Source organism: Bufo bufo, chromosome 2 (genome assembly GCF_905171765.1).
Source record: "Bufo bufo chromosome 2, aBufBuf1.1, whole genome shotgun sequence".
Lineage (NCBI taxonomy): Eukaryota > Metazoa > Chordata > Amphibia > Anura > Bufonidae > Bufo > Bufo bufo.
Window position 1 is genome coordinate 653,305,689 of NC_053390.1, and position 26,583 is coordinate 653,332,271.

The 26,583-nt window shown below is 43.1% G+C and overlaps 1 protein-coding gene across 2 annotated transcripts in view; it reads right to left on the minus strand.

Annotated features, from left to right (window-relative positions):
- GATB (glutamyl-tRNA amidotransferase subunit B) overlaps window positions 1–26,583 on the minus strand; it is a 248,921-nt gene that overhangs the window by 12,331 nt on the left and 210,007 nt on the right. For both annotated transcript variants that reach the window (XM_040418542.1, XM_040418541.1), the window contains 2 exons: window positions 11,386–11,519; window positions 3,694–3,772 (listed from right to left, as the gene is read on the minus strand). In XM_040418542.1, the coding sequence (XP_040274476.1) occupies window positions 3,694–3,772; window positions 11,386–11,519 (213 nt within the window). The remainder of the gene's footprint in view (window positions 1–3,693; window positions 3,773–11,385; window positions 11,520–26,583) is intronic.

Here is a 26,583-nt window from a genome sequence, read left to right on the forward strand (position 1 = left end):
CATACACACCTTTGTATAATTTTATGAACTGTACATGATATAACAGTCAATCTCTCTTTCAAAAGGAAGCTAATTACTTCCTACATGAAAAAGCACATGCCAGCAGGATCAATCATAACAAACTAGGCCTACTGCCTGGTAGGGTTGGTCCTGCTGATTAAAATAACACCTATCTTCTGAAAGTCGGTTGAAGCGTTTCCAAAAAAAAATAAGAGAAAATGCTTTTATTTTTAATGCAAATAAATACTTCAATGCACCCAGGGATGTGGCCAGCACTGGACAGCTGAGGTGCACTGTGGGGACTAGGATCTTCCCCTCGGTGCACTGAAGCCCTCATTTGCATAAAGAATGAAAGTCTTTTCTTTGGATTTTAACAAGGCAAGTATAATTCTAAATCAGCAAGATCAACCCGATGAGACAGCATGCTTGATTTTAATAGGGTTCATCCTGCTGACAGGTGCTCTTTATATTGTATATCAGGCATGGCCAACCTGAGGCTCTCCAGCTGTTGCAAAACTACAAGTCCCAGCATGCTCAGACTGCCTACAGCTATCAGCCTGCAGCAGGGCATGGTGGGAGTTGTAGTTTCACAACATCTGGAGAGCCACAGGTTGGCCATGCCTGTTGTATATGGTAGATAGTGATGAGCAAAGTCACTTCGCTCAAAACATCTTTTGAATACTGTACGAATATTCGTCTCCGCACAGTACCAAAACGTGGATGAGATTTATAAATGTACTTCACATGCAGTGGATGTAAATTTTTGCCCCAGATTTCTACAGTGGATTTCACCCTTTGCATTACATCCGCCGTGCACTTTTTTAGGTTGAATTTAGGTTCTGTGTGGACGTCTCTTTACCGTTTAACTGTGTAACTGGCGGTTTTATATTTTCATTAGAAAGATTCAATTTGACTGTGCTTTTGTGAATGTATACAGAACACTGAAGAGAAATGAATAATTACAATGACACAAACTTTACCTGCAGAGAAACTAAAAGAGCTTTATCCTTCTGTCACGTAAAATCTGGGAAAACAACTAAAATGACAACAAATTGTGCATTTCATGCAGCATATAGCTGAGCTGAGAAGCTCCAATTTATTCTGTCACATCCGACTGGCAGACAATGAGTACGAGTTTGTCAAAAGCAGATTATCATCTAGAATTAAATTTATATTTACTGCTTATTTTCCGTTATGAATGTTCCTAGACGCACTCTGAATTTGAAGTATGTAAAGTGGTAAATTAACTTGTACTTTAAAAGGAAAAAGAATAGCAGAGCCATTACCTCCAGTGAAGCGTAAATGCACAACTTCATTTTGCCATCCGTATTTATAGAATACCTAATATGTATGCAAGGCTAAATTCAGATGTCCAGTACAGAAAACAAGCTCCGTGTGGGAACGCCATTACCCGCTATGGACGCTGCACGTTTCACAGGACTGCAGGGAATTATAATAATAATAATTTATAATGCTGTGCGTCTCTGCCTGACCTTGCATCTACAGAATTGTACCGATATGATGCTGTCAGTATAATTCAGTAGATGCAAGGTCAGCCAGAGACACACAGCATTATGGAATCGCTATGCCATGTGGTCCGGTCCTGTGGAAGGAGCAATGTCCAAAGGGAAATCATGCTTCTACATGGAGCATGTTTTCTGCAGTGGACACACTCATCTAAAATTAATCTAAGGCAGCCAACTGCATGCACCCTATAGATGATGAACCTCCCGGAATACTCGGTAGCTGATAACTAGTCTGTATGAGTGATGCACAGGAGTTTTTCAATAGTGATCCAAGGGAATGCTCAGAATGTTCCAAAATCAGGTAACACCAATGGTGAGGATAATGTCTAATTCCTCAGTCACTGCCCACTTTTATAGGTAGCATTCAGCCTCTGCCTATCACTGGAAAACAGTATGACCGGTGGTATCATACAGCACCATTCCATAAAGTGTACACAGTTCCTGTTAATCTCCAGGTGAACCAGGGGGTATGTTGGACACTTGATGATTTGTGTAAGTCCCTGGAAAAATGTAAAATATTGAAAAACTTTTTTCTGTAAACTTTGTATCACTATAATTTACAACTTTTGAGTGCACCTACATACATGTAGGGGGACATTTATTAAGACCGGCGCAGGCCTCTCCATAACTTCGGCGCATCCAGCTCCAGTCTAAATGTAAAGCCTCATTTACACGTCAGTGTTTGGTCAGTGATTTCCATCAGTGATTGTGAGCCAAAACCAGGATTGGAGCCTCCACAGACATAAGGTATAAGGGAAAGATCTGCTCCAATTCTGTGTTTAGAGCCGCACCTTGTTTTGGCTCAAAATCACTGACCAAAAACTGACTGTGTGAATGAGGGATAAGACAGCCTCCGGAGCTGTCTTACATAAAGAACCTTTTTCTACGCCTAAAACCGGCGTAGAAAATGGTGTATGAGATGGCCCGCCCCCTTCCCTGCCTGCAATTTTAGACCTGGCGTGAGCGGGGAGAAGTAGCAGATTGTGAAATATGCCTAATTTAGGTGTATTTCAGCATAGTAAATGACCCCCATAAGAGAAAGAGAAAAAAAAAAAACTAGTTACGACTAAGGACTTTGTCCGAAACGTGTCAACAAAATACCGCTGGTGTCTGCATGGTCTGTACGTGGATTTATGTTGCTTCAATAAATGGAAGATTTCTACTGCAAAGCATCTACAGTGCCGGATTTTCTTCTCTTTCTCCTCACGTTTTGGATCCCCTGGTCCTTCCGTGCACGCAGAGTATTCATACACAGGTGAGCTGGAATTGTAACTCATTGCACATAAATGATCCCCATAGTCTTGTTTTCTTTGCCTCATTATTTTATAAGAATATTTTTTATTAGCGCTGGTGTAAACGCCATATGTACAAATGTCAGTAAAAAGTGGCTGTGCAATTGCTAGGTGGAGCAGTAAGATCCTGCGTAGTTTGACATGCCACAATAGGCCCAAGGCCATATTTCTATGCGTAACTGAGACTAATCGATGATATAGCAGGTCGATCAAGGTACTTTTCATTGGTAAATAACCCAAATGAATGGCCGGCATGAACAATCAACCAGTACTTATGATCATTTGTTTCCATTATTGGTGGCAACACATCCCCTTTTTACATGAGGTGATGCAATACTTACTTTGTCCACATAAAAAACGTGATCAGCCGACAAGCAAGCAGTTAATTATTTGTTGGCTGATTGCTTGGGGGCAATGTTAAAAAAATGAGTATTCTCAATTGCCACTGTTCGCCCGATCATGTGCCTGTGTAAAGGGCTTGTCCATATTAATGGCCTATTCAATACCCTGTCCCTCCGCCAATCAGCTGTTACCATGTACAGTAGCTCTGGCACAGGAGTGCCATCACTGGAATACACAGCTCCATCCATTAAGTATAACATTGTGCTAATTAAGCATAATGAAACAATAAAAGGTTTCATGATGCAGAAGAAAGTAAGAAAATCCATGGCTGCTGCACTCAAAAACCAAAAGCTGAGAAGGATAAGAGCTTAGAAACACAGTGGGAACAGGAGATTGCATATCCACATGTTACTGTTAACTAGTCCAAGTAAAAGTGGAGCAGGATTGTCTCTCTAATCCTTTATCCCAAGAGATCAACAAATGTTTCTAGGGCTGTAATCTCTTACTTGCAATATGACAATATATGCACATACCTGTTTAGCGGCAGATGAAGAAATTATTCTTTTCTCTAAAAGTGTTAAAAGTTCGGCTAATGAGCTGGGACTGACCATGCTAAAAAAAAATAAAAAAAATAAGACAAACTGATAATAAAAACTTTTTACACATTAAAGAAACACTGATGAGATATACCAATTAAAACACACTAGAATTCTGGTGCAATTTGCACCAAAAACTGACACATGCTTCGTACCACATTTATTAAGTCTTTTAGACACTAATTTTCTCAATACCCAACAAGGGGGCATGGCTTAGAGGAAAATGCACCAACATTTTGAGGATATAAACTGAGAACATTCTAAAGGTTCTCCAGAATAACCTTCCAGCATCAGCCACTGTCCTAAATCTGGTACATTTTTAGACTCTCGAGTCTAAAGGTCCCTTTACACTACTCGGTGGAGCAGATGACTGTCGGGAATGAAGCGTTTCTCCCTGACAATCACCTGATCGTCAGTGATGGAGACCACTGTATTTACATGCAGGGATCTCCTCCACAGTATGGGGAGTAGTGATTGCTAATGCCATCACTCGTCCTCATACACAATCATTGTTTACCAGCAGCAGAGTGCTGTTTAGATGGCACGATCTGCTGCCAGCAAACAATGATTTAGGTGACCGCATCAAAGATCCAATTACCTGATGAATGACACCTTTACACCGGCAGACCACTGCTAACGAGTGTTTGTTACCGATGATCTGCCCGATGTCCAGTGTAAAGTTTTCACTGTCTCAGACAGTAAATCTGCCACGCTGTTGTCACTTTATAAGTATCAATGCATCCTTAAAAGGAACCTATCACCAAGAAAATGCAAACTATCTGCAGGCAGTATGTTTCAGAGCAGGAGAAGCTGAGCAGATTGATGTATAGTTTTGTGAGAAAAGATACAGTAAAACATTTAATTTATTAAGGCATTTGGATTCCAGACTTCTTCTCACGCTTTAGGGCCCCTAAAATGCCAGGGCAGTATAAATACCCGACATGTGACCCCATTTTGGAAAGAAGACACCCCAAGGTATTCCGTGAGGGGCATGGCGAGTTCATCGAAGTTTTATTTTTTGGCACAAGTTAGCGGAAATTTTTTTATTTAGTTTTTCTCACAAAGTCTCCATTTCCGCTAACTTGTGACAAAAAGTTCAATCTTTCATGGACTCAATATGCCCCTCAGCGAATACCTTGGGGTGTCTACTTTCCGAAATGGGGTCATTTGTGGGGTGTGTTTACTGTTCTGGCATTTTGGGGGGGGGGGGCTAAATTGTGAGCAACCCTGTAAAGCCTAAAGGTACTCGTTGGACTTTCGGCCCCTTTACGCACCTAGGCTGCAAAAAAGTGTCACACATGTGGAATCGCCGTACTCAGGAGAAGTAGGGCAATGTGTTTTGGGGTGTATTTTTACATATACCCATGCTGGGTGAGAGAAAGATCTCTGTAAATTGACAACTTTGTATTAAAAAATTTAAAAAGTTGTCATTTACAGAGATATTTCTCACACACAGTATGGGTATATGTAAAATACACCCCAAAACACATTGCCCTACTTCTCCTGAGTACGGCGATACCACACTTTTCTGCAGCCTAGGTGCATAAAGGGGCCAGGGCCCCTAAATGCCAGGGCAGTATAAATACCCAAGTGACCCCATTTTGGAAAGAAGACACCCCAAGGTATTCCGTGAGGGGCATGGCGAGTTCCTAGAATATTTATTTTTTGGCACAAGTTAGCGGAAATTATTTTTTTTTCTCTTACAAAGTCTCATATTCCACTAACTTGTGACAAAAAATAAAATTTTACATGAACTCGCCATGCCCCTCACGAAATACCTTGGGATGTCTTCTTTCCAAAATGGGGTCACATGTGGCGTATTTATACTGCCCTGGCATTTTAGGGGCCATAAAGCGTGAGAAGAAGTCTGGAATATAAATGTCTAAAAATTTTTACGCATTTGGATTCCGTGAGGGGTATGGTGAGTTCATGTGAGATTTTATTTTTTGTCACAAGTTAGTGGAATATGAGACTTTGTAAGAAAAAAATAAAAATAAATAAAATCAATTTCCGCTAACTTGTGACAAAAAAAAAAAATCTTCTATGAACTCGCCATGCCCCTCAAAAGTAATCTTTATAGCGCCGCAGCGATTTTACGGTGTTTTTGCAGTGATCAGAAAAAAAAAAAATTCTGTCTGTGCGGTGGGGCGGACTGAACGCAAGTGTGCGCAGAAGATCAGGCCTGATCGGGCGAACACTGCGTTTTTTGTAGAGCCTATAGAACATGTCCTATTCTTGTCCGCAATTGTGGACAAGAAAAGGCATTTTCTATATAGTTCTGGCAATGTGCGGATCCGCAAAATGCGGAAAGCACATTGCCGGTGTCCGTGTTTGCGGATCCGCGGTGTCCGTGTTTTGCGGATCCGTGGATCCGCAAAACACATACGGATGTCTGAATGGAGCCTTACAGGGGGGTGATCAATGACAGGGGGGTGATCAGGGAGTCTATATGGGGTGATCACCCCCCTGTAAGGCTCCATTCAGACGTCCGTATGAGTTTTGCGGATCCGCAAAACACATACGGACGTCTGAATGGAGCCTTACAGGGGGGTGATCAGGGAGTCTATATGGGGTGATCACCCCCCTGTAAGGCTCCATTCAGACATCCGTATGTGTTTTGCGGATCCGCAAAACACATACGGACATCTGAATGGAGTCTTACAGGGGGGTGATCAATGACAGGGGGGTGATCAGGGAGTCTATATGGGGTGATCACCCCCCTGTCATTGATCACCCCCCTGTAAGGCTCCATTCAGACGTCCGCATGTGTTTTGCGGATCTGTGGATCCGCAAAACACATACGGACGTCTGAATGGAGCCTTACAGGGGGGTGATCAATGACAGGGGGGTGATCAGGGAGTCTATATGGGGTGATCAGGGGTTAATAAGTGACGGGGGGGGGGGGGGGGGTAGTGTAGTGGTATTTGGTGCTACTTTACAGAGCTGCCTGTGTCCTCTGGTGGTCGATCCAAGCAAAAAGGACCACCAGAGGACCAGGTATATTAGACGCTGTTATCAAAACAGCGTCTAATATACCTTTTTGGGGTTAAAAAATCGCATCTACAGCATGCCAGCAAATGATCGCCGCTGGCAGGCTGTAGATGTACTCGTTTACCTCCGGTTCCTGTGAACGCGCGCTCCTGTGTGCGCGCGTTCACAGGAAATCTCGCCTCTCGCGAGAGGACGCGCCGGCACGTCCAGGAGGAATAACAGGTCCTGAGGTGGTTAAGTTCCTGCTCATTCTGGGCTTTGAAGTCAAGGAGGGTGTCCTATCAGTGATTGAAAACTATCTGTGTTAAGTTCCCAGTCACAGCAGGGGCAGACTGGGAACTTAAATTGGCCCTGGAAAAATACTAAAAGTGGCCTCATTTTGTAGTCGGGTGCAAATTGATGGAAGGCAGGGCCAGCAATACCATATTGTGGCACATTATACCCCCCCCCCCCAACAGAGCCAAATATCACAGTCCATCACAAAATACTGCCAGCAGTATAAAATACATCCTCAAAAACTTCCACTGGCCAGCCATGAAGAGGGCCCTGGCGGCGCCCTGGCCATCGGCCCACCGGGAAATTTCCCTCTAAGGTCTATGGCCAATCCGCCCCTGATGCACAGTCATAAAGGAAGGATGTCAACTACTTTACAGGACTGCCTCCTTGACTTCAATGCCGAGAATAAGCATGGATATAAATGAAGTTATACTAGTTTGCTATAAAACTATATACTGTATTTTTTTATTTATAAGACGCACTTTTTTTCAACCAAAAATGCTTATTAGTAGTAGGACTGGGAAGCAGTCCTCCTGGTGCTGGCTTTACTGACTGCCCTCTTTTCTGCCGACACCGTGCTGAGCCCAGTCTGCGTACGCTGGGCAAAATCAGGTCACAGTGCAGTGCTGCAGGAAGAGCGCGCTGAATCTCCTGAGTGGCGGCGCTATCTGGAACAGGAAAGGAGTTCTTTTTGTCTGATCTGAGGTTGATTGACATTGGATTGGAAGGGGGATGAGTGAAGTCTGATCTGTGGTTTGATTAACATTAATTGGAATAAGATATAGCTGATCTGAGGTCTGAATAACATTGGGGGGTCTGGTCTGAGGTGTGGTTAATATGGGGGGGGGGGGGCTGATTACCATTAGGGATCTAATATGAGGTCTTATTAACATCGAGGTTCTGATTTGAGGTCTGAATAAAACTGGGGGTCTGATCTGAGGTCTGATGAAAATGAAGGGTCTGAACTGAGGTATCAATGGGGGTGATTCACATTGGAGGTCTGATCTGAGGGTCACTAACATTGGGGTGTGATCTGAGGTCTGAATGTTTTTTTTTTTCACATTGGGGGTCTGAAGCTGAAGTCTGATTGGGGGTCTTATTAACATCGGGGGTCTGATTGGGGCTCTGAGCACCAGAGGCTACTTTTAGGTAGTGTACCCCTTGGTGAGAGATTGTTGATTGCCAGACATGCCACTACAATGCACTCAAATACATTTTGCTCAGCTCACAGACTTTGAAACAGAATGCATCAATGGATTAAGAGAAGCAGGATAATCAATTTGAATCCACACAAAGAAACTGAAATCCAGCACTGATGTAGATCTTTAGGTCTGGTCTTTATTCACACCTTCTCCCACTCGCACACATTTACTGTAAGGGGAGAGTGGGAGAAGGTGCCACTAGATGTTTATATTGGGGTGAATAAAGACCAGACCTAAAGATCTACATCAGTGCTGAATTTCAGTTTTTTCGTGTGGATTCACCAGGACTTACTGGGGTCGTTCCGTGCACTTATTAGAGGAAAGCTACGGGTTAGCTGGACATTTTTTCTACTACATTAATCAATTTGAAGTATTGCCCATCATCATAGATGTTCTAACCTAGCTGTTAGGACATGCTGGGAGCAGTGGATATCAATAAAATAAATAGCTTGCCTGCAAAAAATGAACACCCACACAGCTTCATCAGCAGAAAAACAAAAAAGTTATGGTAGTCAGAATTTGGAAACACAAATCAATAAAATATAACAAAAAAACATAATTGTACTGATCAACACAATACAGTTAAGATGTCGCTATTATTCCACAATGAATACTGTAAATATGAATCCCTAAAACCAATGGCGGAATTGTGTTGTTTTTTCAGTCAATTCAACTGATGTACCCCAAACTAGTGCCATTAAAAATACAACTTGCCCTGCATAAATCATAGGGCTATATCAACAGAAAAACAAAAGAAGTGGACCTATCGCTATAAATTGCAGGGCAATCTGCAGACAGCAGGAGGAGCTGAGCAGACTGATGTATAGTGAAATGTATAAATTTAAATCTTTCCTCTTTTTGATTTCAGTTGTATATGGGGGGGGGGGGGGTGTTATCAGTGATTGATAGCATTCTCTGTGTAAGTGTGTATACATAGATAGCTGTCAGTCACTGATAGTTGTACACAGGAGAGGTGTTATCAGTGATTGATAGCATCCTGTGTCTAAGTGTGTATACATAGATATCTGTCAGTCACTGAAAGCTGTACACAGGGGAGGTGATATCCGTGATTGATAGTATTCTCTGTGTAAGTGTGTATACATAGATGTCAATGTGAACAATGAAATCAGAAACAGCAGAAACTAAAATATATTAAAATATATTACCCTTCTCAACTCCTCCGGCTCTCCTACTGACTGCAGAATGCATTGCATTTTGTAGCAACAGGTCCTCTTAAAGTAACAAACTAGACAGCATCCTTAAGTTAAAAAATATAAAAATAACCTAAATGCAGAAATTTTTGATGCATTAACTGTGGCTGTGCTTGAATGTTCATATTCTATAACGTTCGGTAACAACAAGCAGTGAAATTATATGTTAATTGGTGAACATGTAACACTATAGTACTGATTCACTAATGACTTTAAAGCGGTTTTCCAGATCCAGTATCTGATCGGTGGGGGTCCGACACCTGGAGCCCCTGCCAATCAGCTGTTTGATAAGGAATTGGCATTCCTGTGAGTGCTGCAGCCTTCTACGTGTTTATCAAGCACAGCGCCGTACATTGTATAGTAGCTGTGCTTGGTATTACGCTCAGCCCCATAGATACCAAGTGTACGGCGCTGTGCTTGGTAAGCAGATGGAATGCTGCTGCCTTCCCAAACAGCTGATTGGCAGGGGTCCCCGGTGTCGGACCCCCACCAATCAGATACTGATGACCTATCCTGAGGATAAGGTCATCAGTAGTAAAATCCTGCAAAAAACTCTTTAACCCCTTAACGCCATATATATATGGCGTTATGCGCCCGCGGGTGTTTCATACAGCCAGCACTCGACCGCACTAACACTAACGGCTGATCGCGGCACCTGTGAGTGAAGGCAGAGGGATGCGGTTCCCTCTGCCTTCCGATCGGAGACCCGGCAGTGAAATTGCGGGGCTCTGATCGGTTGTCATGGCAGCCTGGACACTGCTGAAGCGATCCAGGCCTGCCATTGCATTCTCCATGGTGAGCTATGCACGAGGCACAGCTCAGATAGGAGCGAGTAAAAATCCTATTCACCCTAATAGATCTCTATTAGGGTGAATAGGAGAGGGGATCAAAAGATCCCATGTACTAGGCCCCTATGGGGGCGAATAGTGAAAAAAAGTTTTAAATTTTAAAAAATAACCACCATTAAACGTTTGAATCCCCAAAAATCTAAATATTGGGTATCGCCGCGTCCGCAAATGTCTGAACTATTAAAATTTAATTTTTTTAATTCCTGTTCGATGGACGCTGTAACAGAAAAAAAATGAAAAACACACAATTTTCCATTTTTTTTGTCATCTTGTCCCCCTAAAATATTGAATAACCGTTGTATATACTACAAAAATTGTATTAATAAAAACTACAGTTCGTTATGCAAAAAGCAAGCTCTTATAGAGCTCTGTAGACCGAAATATATAAAAGTTATGGCTGTCAGCGATGCACAAAAATTTTGATTTTTCTAAAGGTTTAAGTTTTTTTAAAGTAGTAAAAAAACAAACAAAAAAAAAAATGTTCAAGTTTGGTAACGCCGCATTTATATTGAGCCGCAGAATAAGAATGTCAGGTCATTTTTAGTGCATAGTGAATGCTGTGATGTCAAAATCCCAAACACCTTGGTGTAATTCTTTTTTTTTTCAATTTTGCCACACAAAGTATTTTTTCCCGTTTTCTAATACAAGACAAGGTAAATTAAATGGTGCCATTAAAAAATGCATCTTGTCCCGCCAAAAATAAGCCCTCATGTAGCTATGTGAACGGAAAAATTTAAAATGTATGGCTATTGGAGCATGAGAAGGAAAAATCAAAAATGTAAAAATTAAAATAGGCCCGGTCTTTAAGGGGTTAATAAAGGTATACGCTAACTGGTAATAGTTTACTTTCACTGATCAGCCACTTCCACTGTAACATATATAAATGCCAGTATAGTTCATTAGAAAATATCTAGTCTAATCATACATTTATTGCTTTAAGTGATCCATTTATCTATAAAGAACACTATAACTAATGATTCTTGAGAAAAGTAGGTATCTTGACATTTTTGAAGTGTGTTACTGGTATACCAAAGGGAAATTATTTCAATTTATGAGAAGAATGGCTTGTTTATTAGGAAACTTACAGTAAACAAGACTGACCTTTGTTTGATGGTGAGATTCTGCTGCCTTAGGTGGCCAAGTAATTCCTTAATTACCCAGCCAATTATCTTCTTAGGGTCAGCTTTAGACAGTTTCACGACTGCTTCAAAGTATTCTTGAAGTCCATCTTCATTCTAAAAAAAAAAGACGATACGAGATGGTTATTAAGAAATAAATAGTTTAGCTTGAATATGCCACACATGATTTTTACAGAAATGATGCTGTATAGGCATAAAACACAGTAAAATGCCACAACCTGCAAGAACAGGATTAGAGCACTTTCACACTAGCGTTTTATTTTTTTTTTCGGTATTAAGTTCCATCCTAGGGGCTCAATACCGGAAAAAAACAAATCAGTTTTATCCTAATGCATTCTGAATGGAGAGCAATCCGTTCCGTATGCATCAGGATGTCTTCAGTTCAGTCATGCTGCAGTATTTTCTCCGTCCAAAATTCCCGAACACTTGCGGAATGCCTGATCCGGCATTATTTTACATTGAAATGCATTAATGCCGGATCCGGCCCTAAGTGTTCTGGAAAAACGGATCCGGTTTTGCAGTCTGCGCATGCGCAGCCCTTTAAAAATGTGAAAAAGATAAATACTGGATCCGTTTTTCCGGATGACAACCGAGAGACGGATCCGGTATTGCAATACATTTGTGAGACGGATCCGCATCCGGATCCGTCTACAAATGGTATCCGTTTGCATACAGATTGCCGGATACGGCAGGCAGTTCCGGAGACGGAACAGCCTGCCGGAATCCAGCGACGCTAGTGTGAAAGTACCCTTATGAAAATGAAAGGGTTTCTGTCACCAGAATTAACCCTATTAAACTAGCTGACATTAGCGATGTCCTAATGTCAGCTGAACCTAACTAGCCTATTCCTACTTTTATCTATGACCCTGTTACTCCAGAAATATAACTTGTATAATATGCTAATTAGCCTCTAGGTGCAGGGGGGGCGTTGCCCCTGCACCTAGAGGCACTGTTCTCCCACATCTGGCCACACCCTGCTACACTAGATTGACAGTGCGAGGCAGCCTTCACCTCCAACTGCGGGCCCTGTGCGCTGGGGAAATCTCGCGCCGTTCAGTATTTGGCGCAGGTGCAGTGAGGAAGCTGTCGAGCGCCCTTCACTCACTGCGCCGAATACTTAACAGGACGGCGCAGGCGTGAGATTTACACGGCAGACAGGGCTGGCAGTAGGAGACCAATGCTGCCTGCCCCTGTCAATCTAGTGTAGCAGGGCGTGGCCAGAGGTGGGAGAACGGCGCCTCTAGGAGCAGCGGCAACGCCCCCCCCTGCACCTAGAGGCTAATTAGCATATTATACAAGTTATATTTCTGGAGTAACGGGGTCATAGATAAAAGTAGGAATAGGCTAGTTAGGTGCAGCTGACATTAGCACATCGCTAATGTCAGCTAGTTTAACAGGGTTAATTCTGGTGACAGAAACCCTTTAAATACTGAAAAAAATGTGTAAACCAAAAAAGTGTATGGTTTATATACGCATTACAACAAATTCCTGTTTTTTTTTTTTGTAAATGTATTTATATTTGTGTTCATGACTTTAAAGAGAAATGGCTTTTGAACACTTATATTTAGTATGTTAATGCAATGTAAGAGGAATGGTAGGACTTAATAATGTGGACCATGTAAGAAACAGATCACTGAATACAGATAAAAGTAATACCAACTTACATCTGATACGTGAAAATTCTAGAACAGGTGTTTAAAAGGGTTTTCACAGGTATTTTTACTGATGACTATCCTCAGGAAAGGTCATCAGTATCTTATCAGCAGTAGCGCCCGCTGCCTCCTCTCAGCTCACCAAGCACAGCACTGCACATTGTAAGGAGGTAGAGCTTGGTATCGCAGCTCAGTCCCATTCACTTCAGCCATGTGACCAATGAACGTGATGCAACATAGCCTAGAAAAAGCTGCAAGAAGGCTGTGGTGCTACTGCGAGTGCAGGTGCCTTCGGTGATCACTCACTTCACCTCACGCCAGAGCGTATACATTTTTAAGCTGTACGGAGACGGATCTCTGTACAGCATTAAAACTAAGTTTAGAGCGAAGCCACTTCGGATCTTGGATCCGAAGTTCACTTCACTCATCCCTAAGGCCTCTTTCAGACGGACGAGATTTCCGCGCGGGTGCGATGCGTGAGGTGAACACATTGCACCCACACTGAATCCGGACCCATTCATTTCTATGGGGCTGTGCACATGAGCGATGATTTTCACGCATCACTTTTGCGTTGTGTGAAAATCGCAGCATGCTAGATTTTGTGCGTTTTTCACGCAACGCAGGGCCCATAGAAGTGATTGGGGCTGCATGAAAATCGCAAGCATCTGCAGGCAAGTGCGGATGCGGTGCGATTTTCACGCACGGTTGCTAGGAGACGATCGGGATGCGGACCCGATCATTATTATTTTCCCTTATGAAATGGTTATAAGGGAAAATAATACCATTCTTAATACAGAATGCATAGTACAATAGGGTTGGAGGGGTTAAAAAATAAATAAATAATAATTTAACTCCCCTTAATCCACTTGTTCGCGCAGCCCGCCTTCTCTTCTGTCTTCATCTTTGCTGTGCACAGGAAAAGGACCTGTGGTGACGTCACTGCGCTCATCACATGGTCCGTCACATGATCAATCACCATGGAGATGGATTATGTGATGGACCATGTGATGAGCGCAGTGATGTCATCAAAGGTCCTATTCCTCAAAGATGAAGACAGAAGAGAAGCCGGGCTGCGCGATCAAGTGGATTAAGGTGAGTTAAATATTATTTTTTAACCCCTCCATCTCTATTGACAGTATTGGCCAGATGAAGCAGTGATACGCGAAACGGCCGTCTGTGATTGCACTGTTTTTGTCATCCCCCTCTCTGTACCCAGTAAAAGATACATTTGCATCGAATGGTGAGTGCCGCTTATTTATTTCTATTTGTGGAACTATTTTTGTACTTGACAAGCCCCGTGGCCCTCGCTTTCTCCATGTGACTAGTGGTGAAGCGAAGTCTGCCGCAGTGCCACCTTATCCTGAATCTTATTTCACCATTTGTACACTTCCATCCCTATTGTTCTATGCATTCTGTGTTAAGAATGCTATTATTTTCCCTTATAACCATGTTACATGGGAAAATAATAAAATCTACACAACCCCTAACCCAAACCCGAACTTCTGTGAAGAAGTCCGGGTTTGGGTACCAAACAGGAAATTTTTCTCACGCGAGTTTAAAATGCATTACAATGTTTTGCACTCGTGGCGGGAAAAATCACGCATTTTCCCGCCACGCACCCGCATCTTATCCGTGCCAAAAACATGACGCCCGTGTGAAAGAGGACTAATGATAATGATGAAATGTAATGACACATTCATTTTCAGAAATCAATGTGACTGAATTTTGTCACATTTACATTAGTAAATCCCATACTAGTTTACAGAAATAGTTTTAAAAAAATGGTTTTCTTTTGCAGGGGTAGTCCACTTGAAACTAAGGTGGGGTAACTACCAAAGAGTCACCTGTGATTTTTATTGTCACAAGGGCAGTTGAGGGAAATATAATCCTTATAGTGCACTGGTCAACATAAAACAAAAAGTTAAAGGGGTTATCCAAAGCTGTACCCCTCCCCCCCATTGCTGGGCCCCTCATACAGACAATACTTACCTGGTCCCCGACGCCTGTATTCTCCCGTATTCCTCCATGGAAATTGCTGCATCTCTCCATCACAACATCTGGCAACGGGAGGTGCAGCCAACCGTGATGGTGACCTACCACTTGCGGGAGAACACAGGCGTCTGGGACCAGTTAAGTATTGTCTGTATGAGGGGCCCAGGCATTGTGTGGGGTATATTGATATTTTAATGGAGGCACCGTTCAAAGCCTCTAGCTGCAAATCCGTCAGATGTGACGGCAGGATTAGTGCTGCAGGTGGATCAACGACGGAACTCCGACAGACTGCATTTTAGGTCAAAAGGATTATTGGGATCCATCGTACAACCAACCAGGAACCGTGATGCTCTGACATGAAATCTTGTATTGTACTTTAGCCATATTTGAGCATAAGTTATGTGAGGGTAAAAAGTTTTTCGCCAGAGCTCTCCTGAACTTGAGCCTGATTAAGAGTAAGTAAACGGGGCAAAGTATAACACACATTTTGTGCGACATCACATCAACCGTCAATTTAGCAGCATACAAACAAAGAGGCTTTGATTTACAGAGCCTTAGAGATGGCGCATACTCTTACACTTCATGGCAAAAAAGAAAATCTAACAAGCAGACAACATGAGTAAACATCCACTGGGAGGTGACATTTGTACTGTGATGTCTGCCAGTTCGTCTTTAGAACGCTGACACATTTTACTGTGTCTGCCAGGACTCCAGCACACTGATAACTACAAAGTGAAAACCAATTTAGAAGATCACAGACATGCCGTTCCAGATGAGAGTCTATTTTAGTCAAGACAATATTCTCTACAAGACAGTTGGGGGCACAAACAAATCTATGTGAAGTCCACGGTCCCATGTAAACATCTGCGGAGCATATACAGGTACATCCTCTTTATCAAGTAGCTCTGTGCTACGCACTGCCTGTACAAAGGGCTTAATAGAAAACCACATCAATGATGGAAATTACAATAGGTACGTGTGTGAAAACAAAACAAAAAAAAAAAACACGCAAGCGACGTATCTCACTCATCTAAGTGAATACAGAAATACAAGGAGAATGTGTATGTGTGTGTGATTATATATATATATATATATATATATATATATATATATACATACAGTCGTGGCCAAAAGTTTTGAGAATTACATAAATATTGGAAATTGGAAAAGTTGCTGCTTAAGTTTTTATAATAGCAATTTGCATATACTCCAGAATGTTATGAAGAGTGATCAGATGAATTGCATAGTCCTTCTTTGCCAGGAAAATTAACTTAATCCCAAAAAAAACTTTCCACTGCATTTCATTGCTGTCATTAAAGGACCTGCTGAGATCATTTCAGTAATCGTCTTGTTAACTCAGGTGAGAATGTTGACGAGCACAAGGCTGGAGATCATTATGTCAGGCTGATTGGGTTAAAATGGCAGACTTGACATGTTAAAAGGAGGGTGATGCTTGAAATCATTGTTCTTCCATTGTTAACCATGGTGACCTGCAAAGAAACGCGTGCAGCCATCATTGCATTGCATAAAAATGGCTTCACAGGCAAGGATATTGTGGCTACTAAGATTGCACCTCAATCAACAATTTATAGGATCATCAAGAACTTCAAGGAAAGAGGTTTAATTCTTGTTAAGAAGGCTTCAGGGCGTCCAAGAAAGTCCAGCAAGCGCCAGGATCGTCTCCTAAAGAGGATTCAGCTGCGGGATCGGAGTGCCACCAGTGCAGAGCTTGCTCAGGAATGGCAGCAGGCAGGTGTGAGCGCATCTGCACGCACAGTGAGGCAAAGACTTTTGGAAGATGGCCTGGTGTCAAGAAGGGCAGTAAAGAAGCCACTTCTCTCCAAAAAAAACATCAAGGACAGATTGATCTTCTGCAGAAAGTATGGTGAATGGACTGCTGAGGACTGGGGCAAAGTCATATTCTCCGATGAAGCCTCTTTCCGATTGTTTGGGGTATCTGGAAAAAGGCTTGTCCGGAGAAGAAAAGGTGAGCGCTACCATCAGTCCTGTGTCGTTGCTTCTCATCCAAGGGAGTGGGCTCACTCACAATTTTGCCCAAAAACACAGCCATGAATAAAGAATGGTACCAAAACACCCTCCAACAGCAACTTCTTCCAACAATCCAACAACAGTTTGGTGAAGAACAATGCATTTTCCAGCACTATGGAGCACCGTGCTATAAGGCAAAAGTGATAACTAAGTGGCTCGGGGACCAAAACGTTGACATTTTGGATCCATGGCCTGGAAACTCCCCAGATCTTAATCCCATTGAAAACTTGTGGTCAATCCTCAAGAGGCGGGTGGACAAACAAAAACCCACTAATTCTGACAAACTCCAAGAAGTGATTATGAAAGAATGGGTTGCTATCAGTCAGGAATTGGCCCAGATGTTGATTCAGAGCATGCCCAGTCGAATTGCAGAGGTCCTGAAAAAGAAGGGCCAACACTGCAAATACTGACTCTTTGCATAAATGTCATGTAATTGTCGATAAAAGCCTTTGAAACGTATGAAGTGCGTGTAATTATATTTCACTACATCACAGAAACAACTGAAACAAAGATCTAAAAGCAGTTTAGCAGCAAACTTTGTGAAAACTAATATTTGTGTCATTCTCAAAACTTTTGGCCACGACTGTATATATATATAGAGAACAAAAATCGGACTGCACTCCAAGCAACTCTTCAGAAAATGTGTTTATTCACCCATTTGGTGGCAAAAGCGACGTTTCGGCTCAAGCATGAGCCTTTCTCAAGCATTGGTGAACAGTAAATAGCAGGTATATAAAGGTGTGTCAAATACATACAATCAAACAACATAATTGATGCATTAAAAATAATACATACATACAATATACAAATATGTGCAAAAACCGCATAATGGTCATGATTATTAAAGTGACTAGTGCATTTCATACAAGGGATTTCCAAGATACAGTAGATTACATGTCAAAATACCATAAGACATATAATTGATTACATCTGTAGCTCATCAATATATCATTCGTGCATCAACCATAATAGTGTACATGTGCAAATAGGGAAGACTGATGATTAACTACCTGGGGTAATGCTGTGGGCGACAGCATTACCCCAGGTAGTTAATCATCAGTCTTCCCTATTTGCACATGTACACTATTATGGTTGATGCACGAATGATATATTGATGAGCTACAGATGTAATCAATTATATGTCTTATGGTATTTTGACATGTAATCTACTGTATCTTGGAAATCCCTTGTATGAAATGCACTAGTCACTTTAATAATCATGACCATTATGCGGTTTTTGCACATATTTGTATATTGTATGTATGTATTATTTTTAATGCATCAATTATGTTGTTTGATTGTATGTATTTGACACACCTTTATATACCTGCTATTTACTGTTCACCAATGCTTGAGAAAGGCTCATGCTTGAGCCGAAACGTCGCTTTTGCCACCAAATGGGTGAATAAACACATTTTCTGAAGAGTTGCTTGGAGTGCAGTCCGATTTTTGTTCTCTATAAGTGGGTAAGCACCTTTTACCGTACTTGGACATTGCACCCGTCCCGTTTTTCCATACTTCCTAGGGTGGTGCTGCCAGTGTTTTTTTTTTTTTTTTTCTGTATATATATATATATATAGATAGAGAGAGAGAGATCAGAGAAAAATGGCGGCACTGGCAACAATTGAAAAAATCGGGTGCACGTTCCAAGGGAATAGACTTCTTACCCCAGTAAATAATCCAGAAAATGAGCGTCACTCCGGTAGGTTAAGAACAAGTGATTCCTTTAATCACCCGTGCTGTGCAACGTCTCGGCTCAGAACTAGAGCCTTTTTCAAGCAGGAAAAATGCTCTAGTTCTGAGCCGAAACGTTGCACCGCACGGGTGATTAAAGGAATCATTTGTTCTTAACCTACCAGAGTGCCGCTCATTTTCTGGAATATATATATATATATATATATATATACATACATACGCTCGGGTCGTTTATGTTTTCTGTTTACCTGATACGTTCAGGTCGTCTTGTGGTCCACTGCCTGATACGCTCAGGTCATGTCATGTCCTCACCTGATACGTCCAGGTCACGTCGTCTCGTCCATCTGCCCCTCGGTTCTGTCTATGTTTTTCCGCCTGATCCACTCAAGCCAGGCCAAGCTTTAGGTATGTCTCTCTTTCCACCCGTCACCTAACCTGTTGTACAGGGTTCCCATGTCTCGCCATCACGTTCACCTCATCTTTCTTCTCAGCACCAACCTCCAGGCCGCATCCCCGTTCACCAAGCCCGATCACCCAGCACGGTTTAAACGTTTTTTTGTGGATTGCCTGACACGCTCAGGTTGTCGTTTCTTTTCTCCTCGTTCAGGTTTCATCTCTCCCTAACCGTCACACTCGGTCCATACGTAAGTCTCCCAATCAGAATGTTCTGGGCGCATCCTTGCACGCAGGCTCCCGTTAAGCTTTTGCTTCCTTACTTACAAAATCTTAGGTTCTCTGGGTTTGAGAAGTTCCATCCTCATTGCGGCCATATCCAGGCTGTTTCAACTACTGGCAGTTAATCCTCAAAAATTCCGTTCTAATCTACCCTTGGCTTCAGGTAAGGTTATAAAAAAAAAAAAAAAAAAAAACTTTGATACATGGGGGTTTGTCAGGTCCTCCCAACAGGGTCCGGCTCAAGCGGTGTGCCCACACTCACAGCGGTACCATGTCCCACGTTTCCGACATAGAAGAGTCGATGTCAATTCCAGAGTCAGCAATCTCCGAACGAGCCAGCCGCGCATCGTTCAGAAATTGGACTATCTCCAAGTTAATTTCCGAACTTAATAAAAAGGGGGATCCGCCACTCTGCATCAGCGCGAAAAGCTGAGCTATATTGGTTACTATTTCCCGAACCGCTCAGGGGCCCCGATGAGCAGGTGTCCATGTCCACCATCCAGTTATCTCTAACCCAACTACATGCACCATTAATAACCTAACATCATCAATTTCCGACATTGATACCAGGCTTCAGGCCATCGAAAATAAGGATACCACGTCTCCTCCTCCCTCAGATCCCGAAGCTGGCCCTTCCACTTCCTGTTCCTCCTCCCCAGGTACGGGTCCCAGCATTCCCGACATCGCCCCCGCTTTCTTTGTAACAGAAAATATCAGGCGAGATATATTGGCAGGGAAAGATATCAATCTTGCCGCTATCCTTATTTCTACCCATGACACGGTTGAGAATAAGACGATTGCCTGTGGTGATGTATCGGTCGTGCTTAAATCAAAGGACGCCCGCCTCAATAGGAAACTCACTATCCCTGAATTCATGCTAACGTTCAGTCTATACCGGGATATTGTGTGCTCCGCACATCCCCACAGAAGGGAAGAATTAGACATTTACATGTACAGGATCACAGAGCTAGGCTACAAATACGGCGGTTTCGCTTTTTACGACCACCACCGATCATTTTCGGCAAAGGCAGCAGCGGCCTTTCTCCAGTACCAGCATGTCACAAATTGGGCCGCCCTTGACATGGAGCTGTTCTGCAGGCATTTTGCCGGGCAAAAAGCCCCAGCATGTTCCAACTGCCAGTCAGTCCTCCATTCCTCCGACTGGTGCCCCCACATCACCGGCCAACCACCAACACCGGAGCACAAAAATCCAACCCATTCACGGACAAACTCGGACGTCCCATCACCTTCCTAGGCAAAAACCAAATTTGTAATAATTTTAAATCTAGGCTTTTGTAGTTACGATAAATGCAAAGCACTACACATTTGCTCCATTTGTTTCAGGGCCCACCCCCAGTCCTCCTGTTCCCAGCGAACGGCCAAGCGCTCCTGACTAGTCGACATCAACATCGATCTATTACTCTCCCTTCTCCAAGACCACCATGACCCTGATTTTGTCCAGTTCCTTAAAAATGGTTTCACCGAGGGCTTTCACACTGGGCTAGTCACCCTTCCACGGGTCACTTGGGAATGCCCCAACCTCCTATCGTCTTTGGCAGACCCTGTCAGTTGACGAGCTGTTGAATGCAGAATTGCAGAAAGGCTTCATGATTGGTCCGTTTTACGTTCACCGTGTTACCCCATAGGCCTAGTATCCAAAAAATCTTCAAATAAAAAGAGATTAATTTACGACTTGTCTGCTCCTCATGCATCCAGCACCCCTAGTCTAAACTCTCTGGTCCCGTCAGAAGAGTACTCCATGCAGTACTCTTCATTGTACGAAGCCATACAACTGATCCTACAGGTCGGAGCAGGGGCTTGGTTGTCAAAGGCAGACATCTCGGATGCCTTCAAGCTGCTACCAATCCAACCACACTTATGGAAGTTTTATGGCATCAAATGGAGAGAACTGTATTATTTCGCCACCCACTTGACATTTGGATCAAAGAGCAGCCCCTGGCTCTTTGATCAGTTCGCCCAAGCGCTTCATTGGATCCTAGTAAATCATGCCCATTGTCCGAGGGTAATTCACTATTTGGACGATTTCCTGCTCATTGAGCACGTAAATCATGTCCCAGATAGGTTGGATAGCCTACTCGGCCTGTTCGGCAGTTTGAACGTCCCAGTAGCCCCTTCAAAGGTAGAGGGACCTTCCAAGGTAATCACCTTCTTAGGTATCACCCTAGATACCATCAAAATGGAGGCCAGGCTTCCCCAGGACAAATTAACCAGACTCAAGGAATCAGTAGCCAGGTTCGTGGGTACTCGAACAGTGTCAAAGCTTGAACTCCAATCTTTGTTGGGGTCTTTCAACTTTGCCGCCAGGATCATGCCGCAGGGCAGATCATTCATCTCCGGACTACTTAGACTCCTACCAATGGCCTCAGACCAGCATTCCCTCGTTCATTTAGAACGCAATGCATTGGCAGACGTGGCCATGTGGTCAGTCTTCTTGTCCAGTTGGAATGGCATCTCACTTTTTGTTCCTCAATATAATGACACCTCCCCAATGGTATTTTCTGATGCCGCCGCATCCCTCGGGTTTGGAGCCATTTGCGGGGATCAGTGGTTCGCCGGTCCTTGGCCCTCGCAAATCTTTTCAAACCAGGAGGCTGCCAAATCTTCTCCCCTTCTTGAAGTATACCCCATCGTAGCAGCTGCTCAGGTCTGGGGTCAGTCATGGAAAAACATGCCAGTATGTTTCATGACAGATAATCAAGCGGTAGTCGACATCCTCACCAGAGGTAGGTCCAGTTCCCCCAAGGTCATGCGTCTAGTTCGCAGACTCACCTGGTTTTCCTTGCAGTTCAATTTTCACATCATCTGTAGGCACGTGTAGGGTAAGAAGAACATCGCAGCCGATGCCCTTTCACGTTTTAATTTCAATTTATTTTTTCAGGTCATGCCAGGAGCTCGGAGAGTCGGAATCAACCCTCCAGGGTTCGAAGCCCTGATCATGGATTAGATAGATACATTTCCGCAGCCCACGGTCTCATTCGCAAGTCACTCTCAGCCAATTCAACTAGAAACTACCAAACTGGGTGGAACACCTTTAAACAGTTCTCACGTCTCCATCCTAGGGGGGGACAAGGACAAAATCTCGTTCGTTTTGGCTTTCTTGGCATACTGCCATAAAGAGCTCAGATTGTCTCATAACACCATCAGACTCTATCTAGCAGGCGTCCAGCATCACTACATGATTAAACATCCCAGTAAAATCTCCTTTTTTTCTTCCCAGGCTGTCAAGGCAGCCTTAAGAGGTATTCAGAAGCTCTCCTCACTGTCCACTCCCTCCAGACAGCCAGTCACAGGGGAATTATTTCAAAAAATTTCTGCCGCCCTAGATGGTAATCCTTTAGGGCCATTTAAAAGCTTGATCCTTAAGGCCGCCCTCTACCTCCGTTTTTATGGGTTCCTTAGACCAGGGGAGGTCTGCTGCACCTCAGTTCAGCATCTAGGTCCAGCTATAAGCCAGATCCACCATAGACTTGATCACTTCATTCTCCTCCTACCCACCTCGAAAACCTCCCAGGTCGGTCCGCCGGTTCAGATTGAGTATTTCAAAACCTTTAACCCCTGGTGCCCAGTGGCAGTGTTAAACAGACTGCTCGCCATACTTGGTGATAGAACACCAGACAGTCCCCTGCTGCCATTTCCCGTGCTCTCACTCACTTCTGCGCAGTTCATTAAACACATCCGCTCTCTAGCTTCAGGTCTAGGGTTCCACTCCACCACCATATCCGGGCACTCCTTCCGTATCGGGGCGGCATCCAAAGACGGCATCCCAGCCCATATAATCCGTAAAATGGGGCGGTGGCGATCATCATGTTTTTCTCGCTACATTCCCCATTCGCAAGTCAAGATCGCCAAAGCTTTTTCTAACTTGGTCTTGTAATTACTTATTTAATAAAAGTTGCCTAAATTCATGTTTTGCCCCCTTTTCTTGGCTTACCCATGTACGTGGCTAAAGGCACACCACTAGACAATTTTAGGTTCTATAGTAATTAGTTAGCCACTCACCTTCGTCCAGTGCTCCTCCCGGAGCCTTGACCACAAATATAATATACACAAACATATATACACTCACCTAAAGAATTATTAGGAACACCATAACAATACGGTATTGGACCTCCTTTTGCCTTCAGAACTGCCTTAATTCTACGTGGCATTGATTCAACAAGGTGCTGATAGCATTCTTTAGAAATGTTGGCCCATATTGACAGGATAGCATCTTGCAGTTGATGGAGATTTGAGTGATGCACATCCAGGGCACGAAGCTCCCGTTCCACCACATCCCAAAGATGCTCTATTGGGTTGAGATCTGGTGACTGTGGGGGCCATTTTAGTACAGTGAACTCATTGTCATGTTCAAGAAACCAATTTGAAATGATTCGAGCTTTGTGACATGGTGCATTATCCTGCTGGAAGTAGCCATCAGAGGATGGATACATGTTCTCATTCTGTTTACGCCAAATTCGGACTCTACCATTTGAATGTCTCAACAGAAATCGAGACTCATCAGACCAGGCAACATTTTTCCAGTCTTCAACAGTCCAATTTTGGTGAGCTCGTGCAAATTGTAGCCTCTTTTTCCTATTTGTAGTGGAGATGAGTGGTACCCGGTGGGGTCTTCTGCTGTTGTAGCCCATCCGCCTCAAGGTTGTGCGTGTTGTGGCTTCACAAATGCTTTGCTGCATACCTCGGTTGTAACGAGTGGTTATTTCAGTCAACGTTGCTCTTCTATCAGCTTGAATCAGTCGGCCCATTCTCCTCTGACCTCTAGCATCCACAAGGCATTTTTGCCCACAGGACTGCCGCATACTGGATGTTTTTCCCTTCTCACACCATTCTTTGTAAACCCTAGAAATGGTTGTGCGTGAAAATCCCAGTAACTGAGCAGATTGTGAAATACTCAGACCGGCCCGTCTGGCACCAACAACCATGCCACGCTCAAAATTGCTTAAATCACCTTTCTTTCCCATTCTGACATTCAGTTTGGAGTTCAGGAGATTGTCTTGACCAGGACCAAACCCCTAAATGCACTGAAGCAACTGCCATGTGATTGGTTGACTAGATAATTGCATTAATGAGAAATAGAACAGGTGTTCCTAATAATTCTTTAGGTGAGTGTATATATACACTGTATAAAACACTGAGGTGCAACTTTGTTGCGGTTGCAATACAAAAGTAAAAATTTACCTTCATAAATGACCCTTGTGGCCCAGAAAATAATCACATTTATTTACACAAAGTAGCAGTAGCTACAAAATTCTGTTTGTGGCCGTGTACTTAAAGTAAAACATCCCTTTTATTTCTAGATCATTAAAAATGTGTATTATTTACACATGTGGCTTCATCAGGGGTGGCGAAACATGTTGGGGGGGAGGCGGCAATAGGGACTCTGATTTTAATAACTGAGGCATAGGCAGGGATGCATGGGGGACGTACTGCAGACGTCTTCTCCCACGTCTAATAGCTAATAATACAGCAATAGCGCTGACAAACAGAGCGCCTGTCATAAGCAGATATCTCAGGGAGAAAGAAAGTAACTAACTTGAGTTTAGATAGTGTTATTACCTCAGCTAAATTAGAAAAGGTGGATATCTGGCATTGAGTAAAAGGGAGCATTCATACGACCGTGTTGGTTTTGCGGTCCGCAAATCACGGAACCATGTGTTCCGTATGTCTTCAGTTATCTTTCCGTTTCCGTTCCGTAAGTCTGTATAATACGGACGTGGTGCTTCCGTGTGTCATCCGTTTTTCACGGTCCGCAAAAAACTGAAATGGGGTTTCCTAGAACGTTTTCAGTCTAAGGGTCCGCAAGAAAACGGATGACATATGGATGCATTTCTGTGTGCTATCCGTTTTTTACGGACCCATTGACTTTCTATAGGGCCAAGGACCGCAACTTGCGGCCAAGTATAGGATATGTTCTAAAATAAAAGGAACAGACAGCACACGGATGACAATGAAAGGCATTCCGCAATTTTTGCGGACCCATAGAAATTAATGGGTCTGTGCAATGTCCGCAAAAATTGCGAAACAGACACGGAAAAAAAACACGGTCATGTGAACGCTCCGTAAGCCAAATGAGGCGGTGATTATAGTGGATATAGTGTGAAAATAACACATCTCCTACTCTCCACCGCAACACACTGCTCTCTCTCATACATAACATATAGCTATATCAGTTAAATAATACCAATGTCTCAGTATGGTTTTAAAATCACATATGGCTTTAGGTAAAAAAAAATACACATTTTTAATGATCTAGAAATAAAAGGGATGTTTTACTTTAAAGGGAACCTGTCACCGGGATTTTGCGGACATGGGTTGCTAGATGGCCGCTAGCACATCTGCAATACCCAGTCCCCATAGCTATGTGTGCTTTTATTGTGTCAAAAAACCAATTTGATACATATGCAAATTAACCTGAGATGAGTCCTGTCACTGACTCATCTCACATACAGGACTCATCTCAGGTTAATTTGCATTTGTATCAAATTGGTTTTTTTACACAATAAAGCACACAGAGCTATGGGGACTGTATATTGTGGATGTGCTAGCGGCCATCTAGCAAACCATGTCCTCAGCTCTATACCCAAAATCCCGGTGACAGGTTCCCTTTAAGTACACGGCCACAAACTGAATTTTGTAGCTACTGTTACTTTGGGTAAATAAATACAAAAGTAAACAAACGGAAAGATATAGCAGTATCCTGGCACTGCTAATCACTCGGAAACATATGCAATTCTTTTACAGCATAATGATAGAATGGAGTGGGTGCCAAATGTGTAATTGCTCTGGTCCCAGTTATCTAACTCTTCAGATGCTGTGGTCATTATGGAGCATCTGAGCAGTTGCAGTGAAGGGGCTCCCTATAGCCTCTGACCAGCCTCCCTCTTGCAGCAAAATCGCAAGGTGTCCATCAATTTCTATGGCAGCCTGGGGCCTTCTGATCTTTAAAAGATGCGCCCACCCTAAAATCCTCTCTTTATTCACGAATCCATAAAATACATAGGCTTTGAAGTGCAAGATGCCAAACAGTGGCGACGGCCGTTTCGCGCTGACTGAGCTTCCACAAGCCTCCACACATG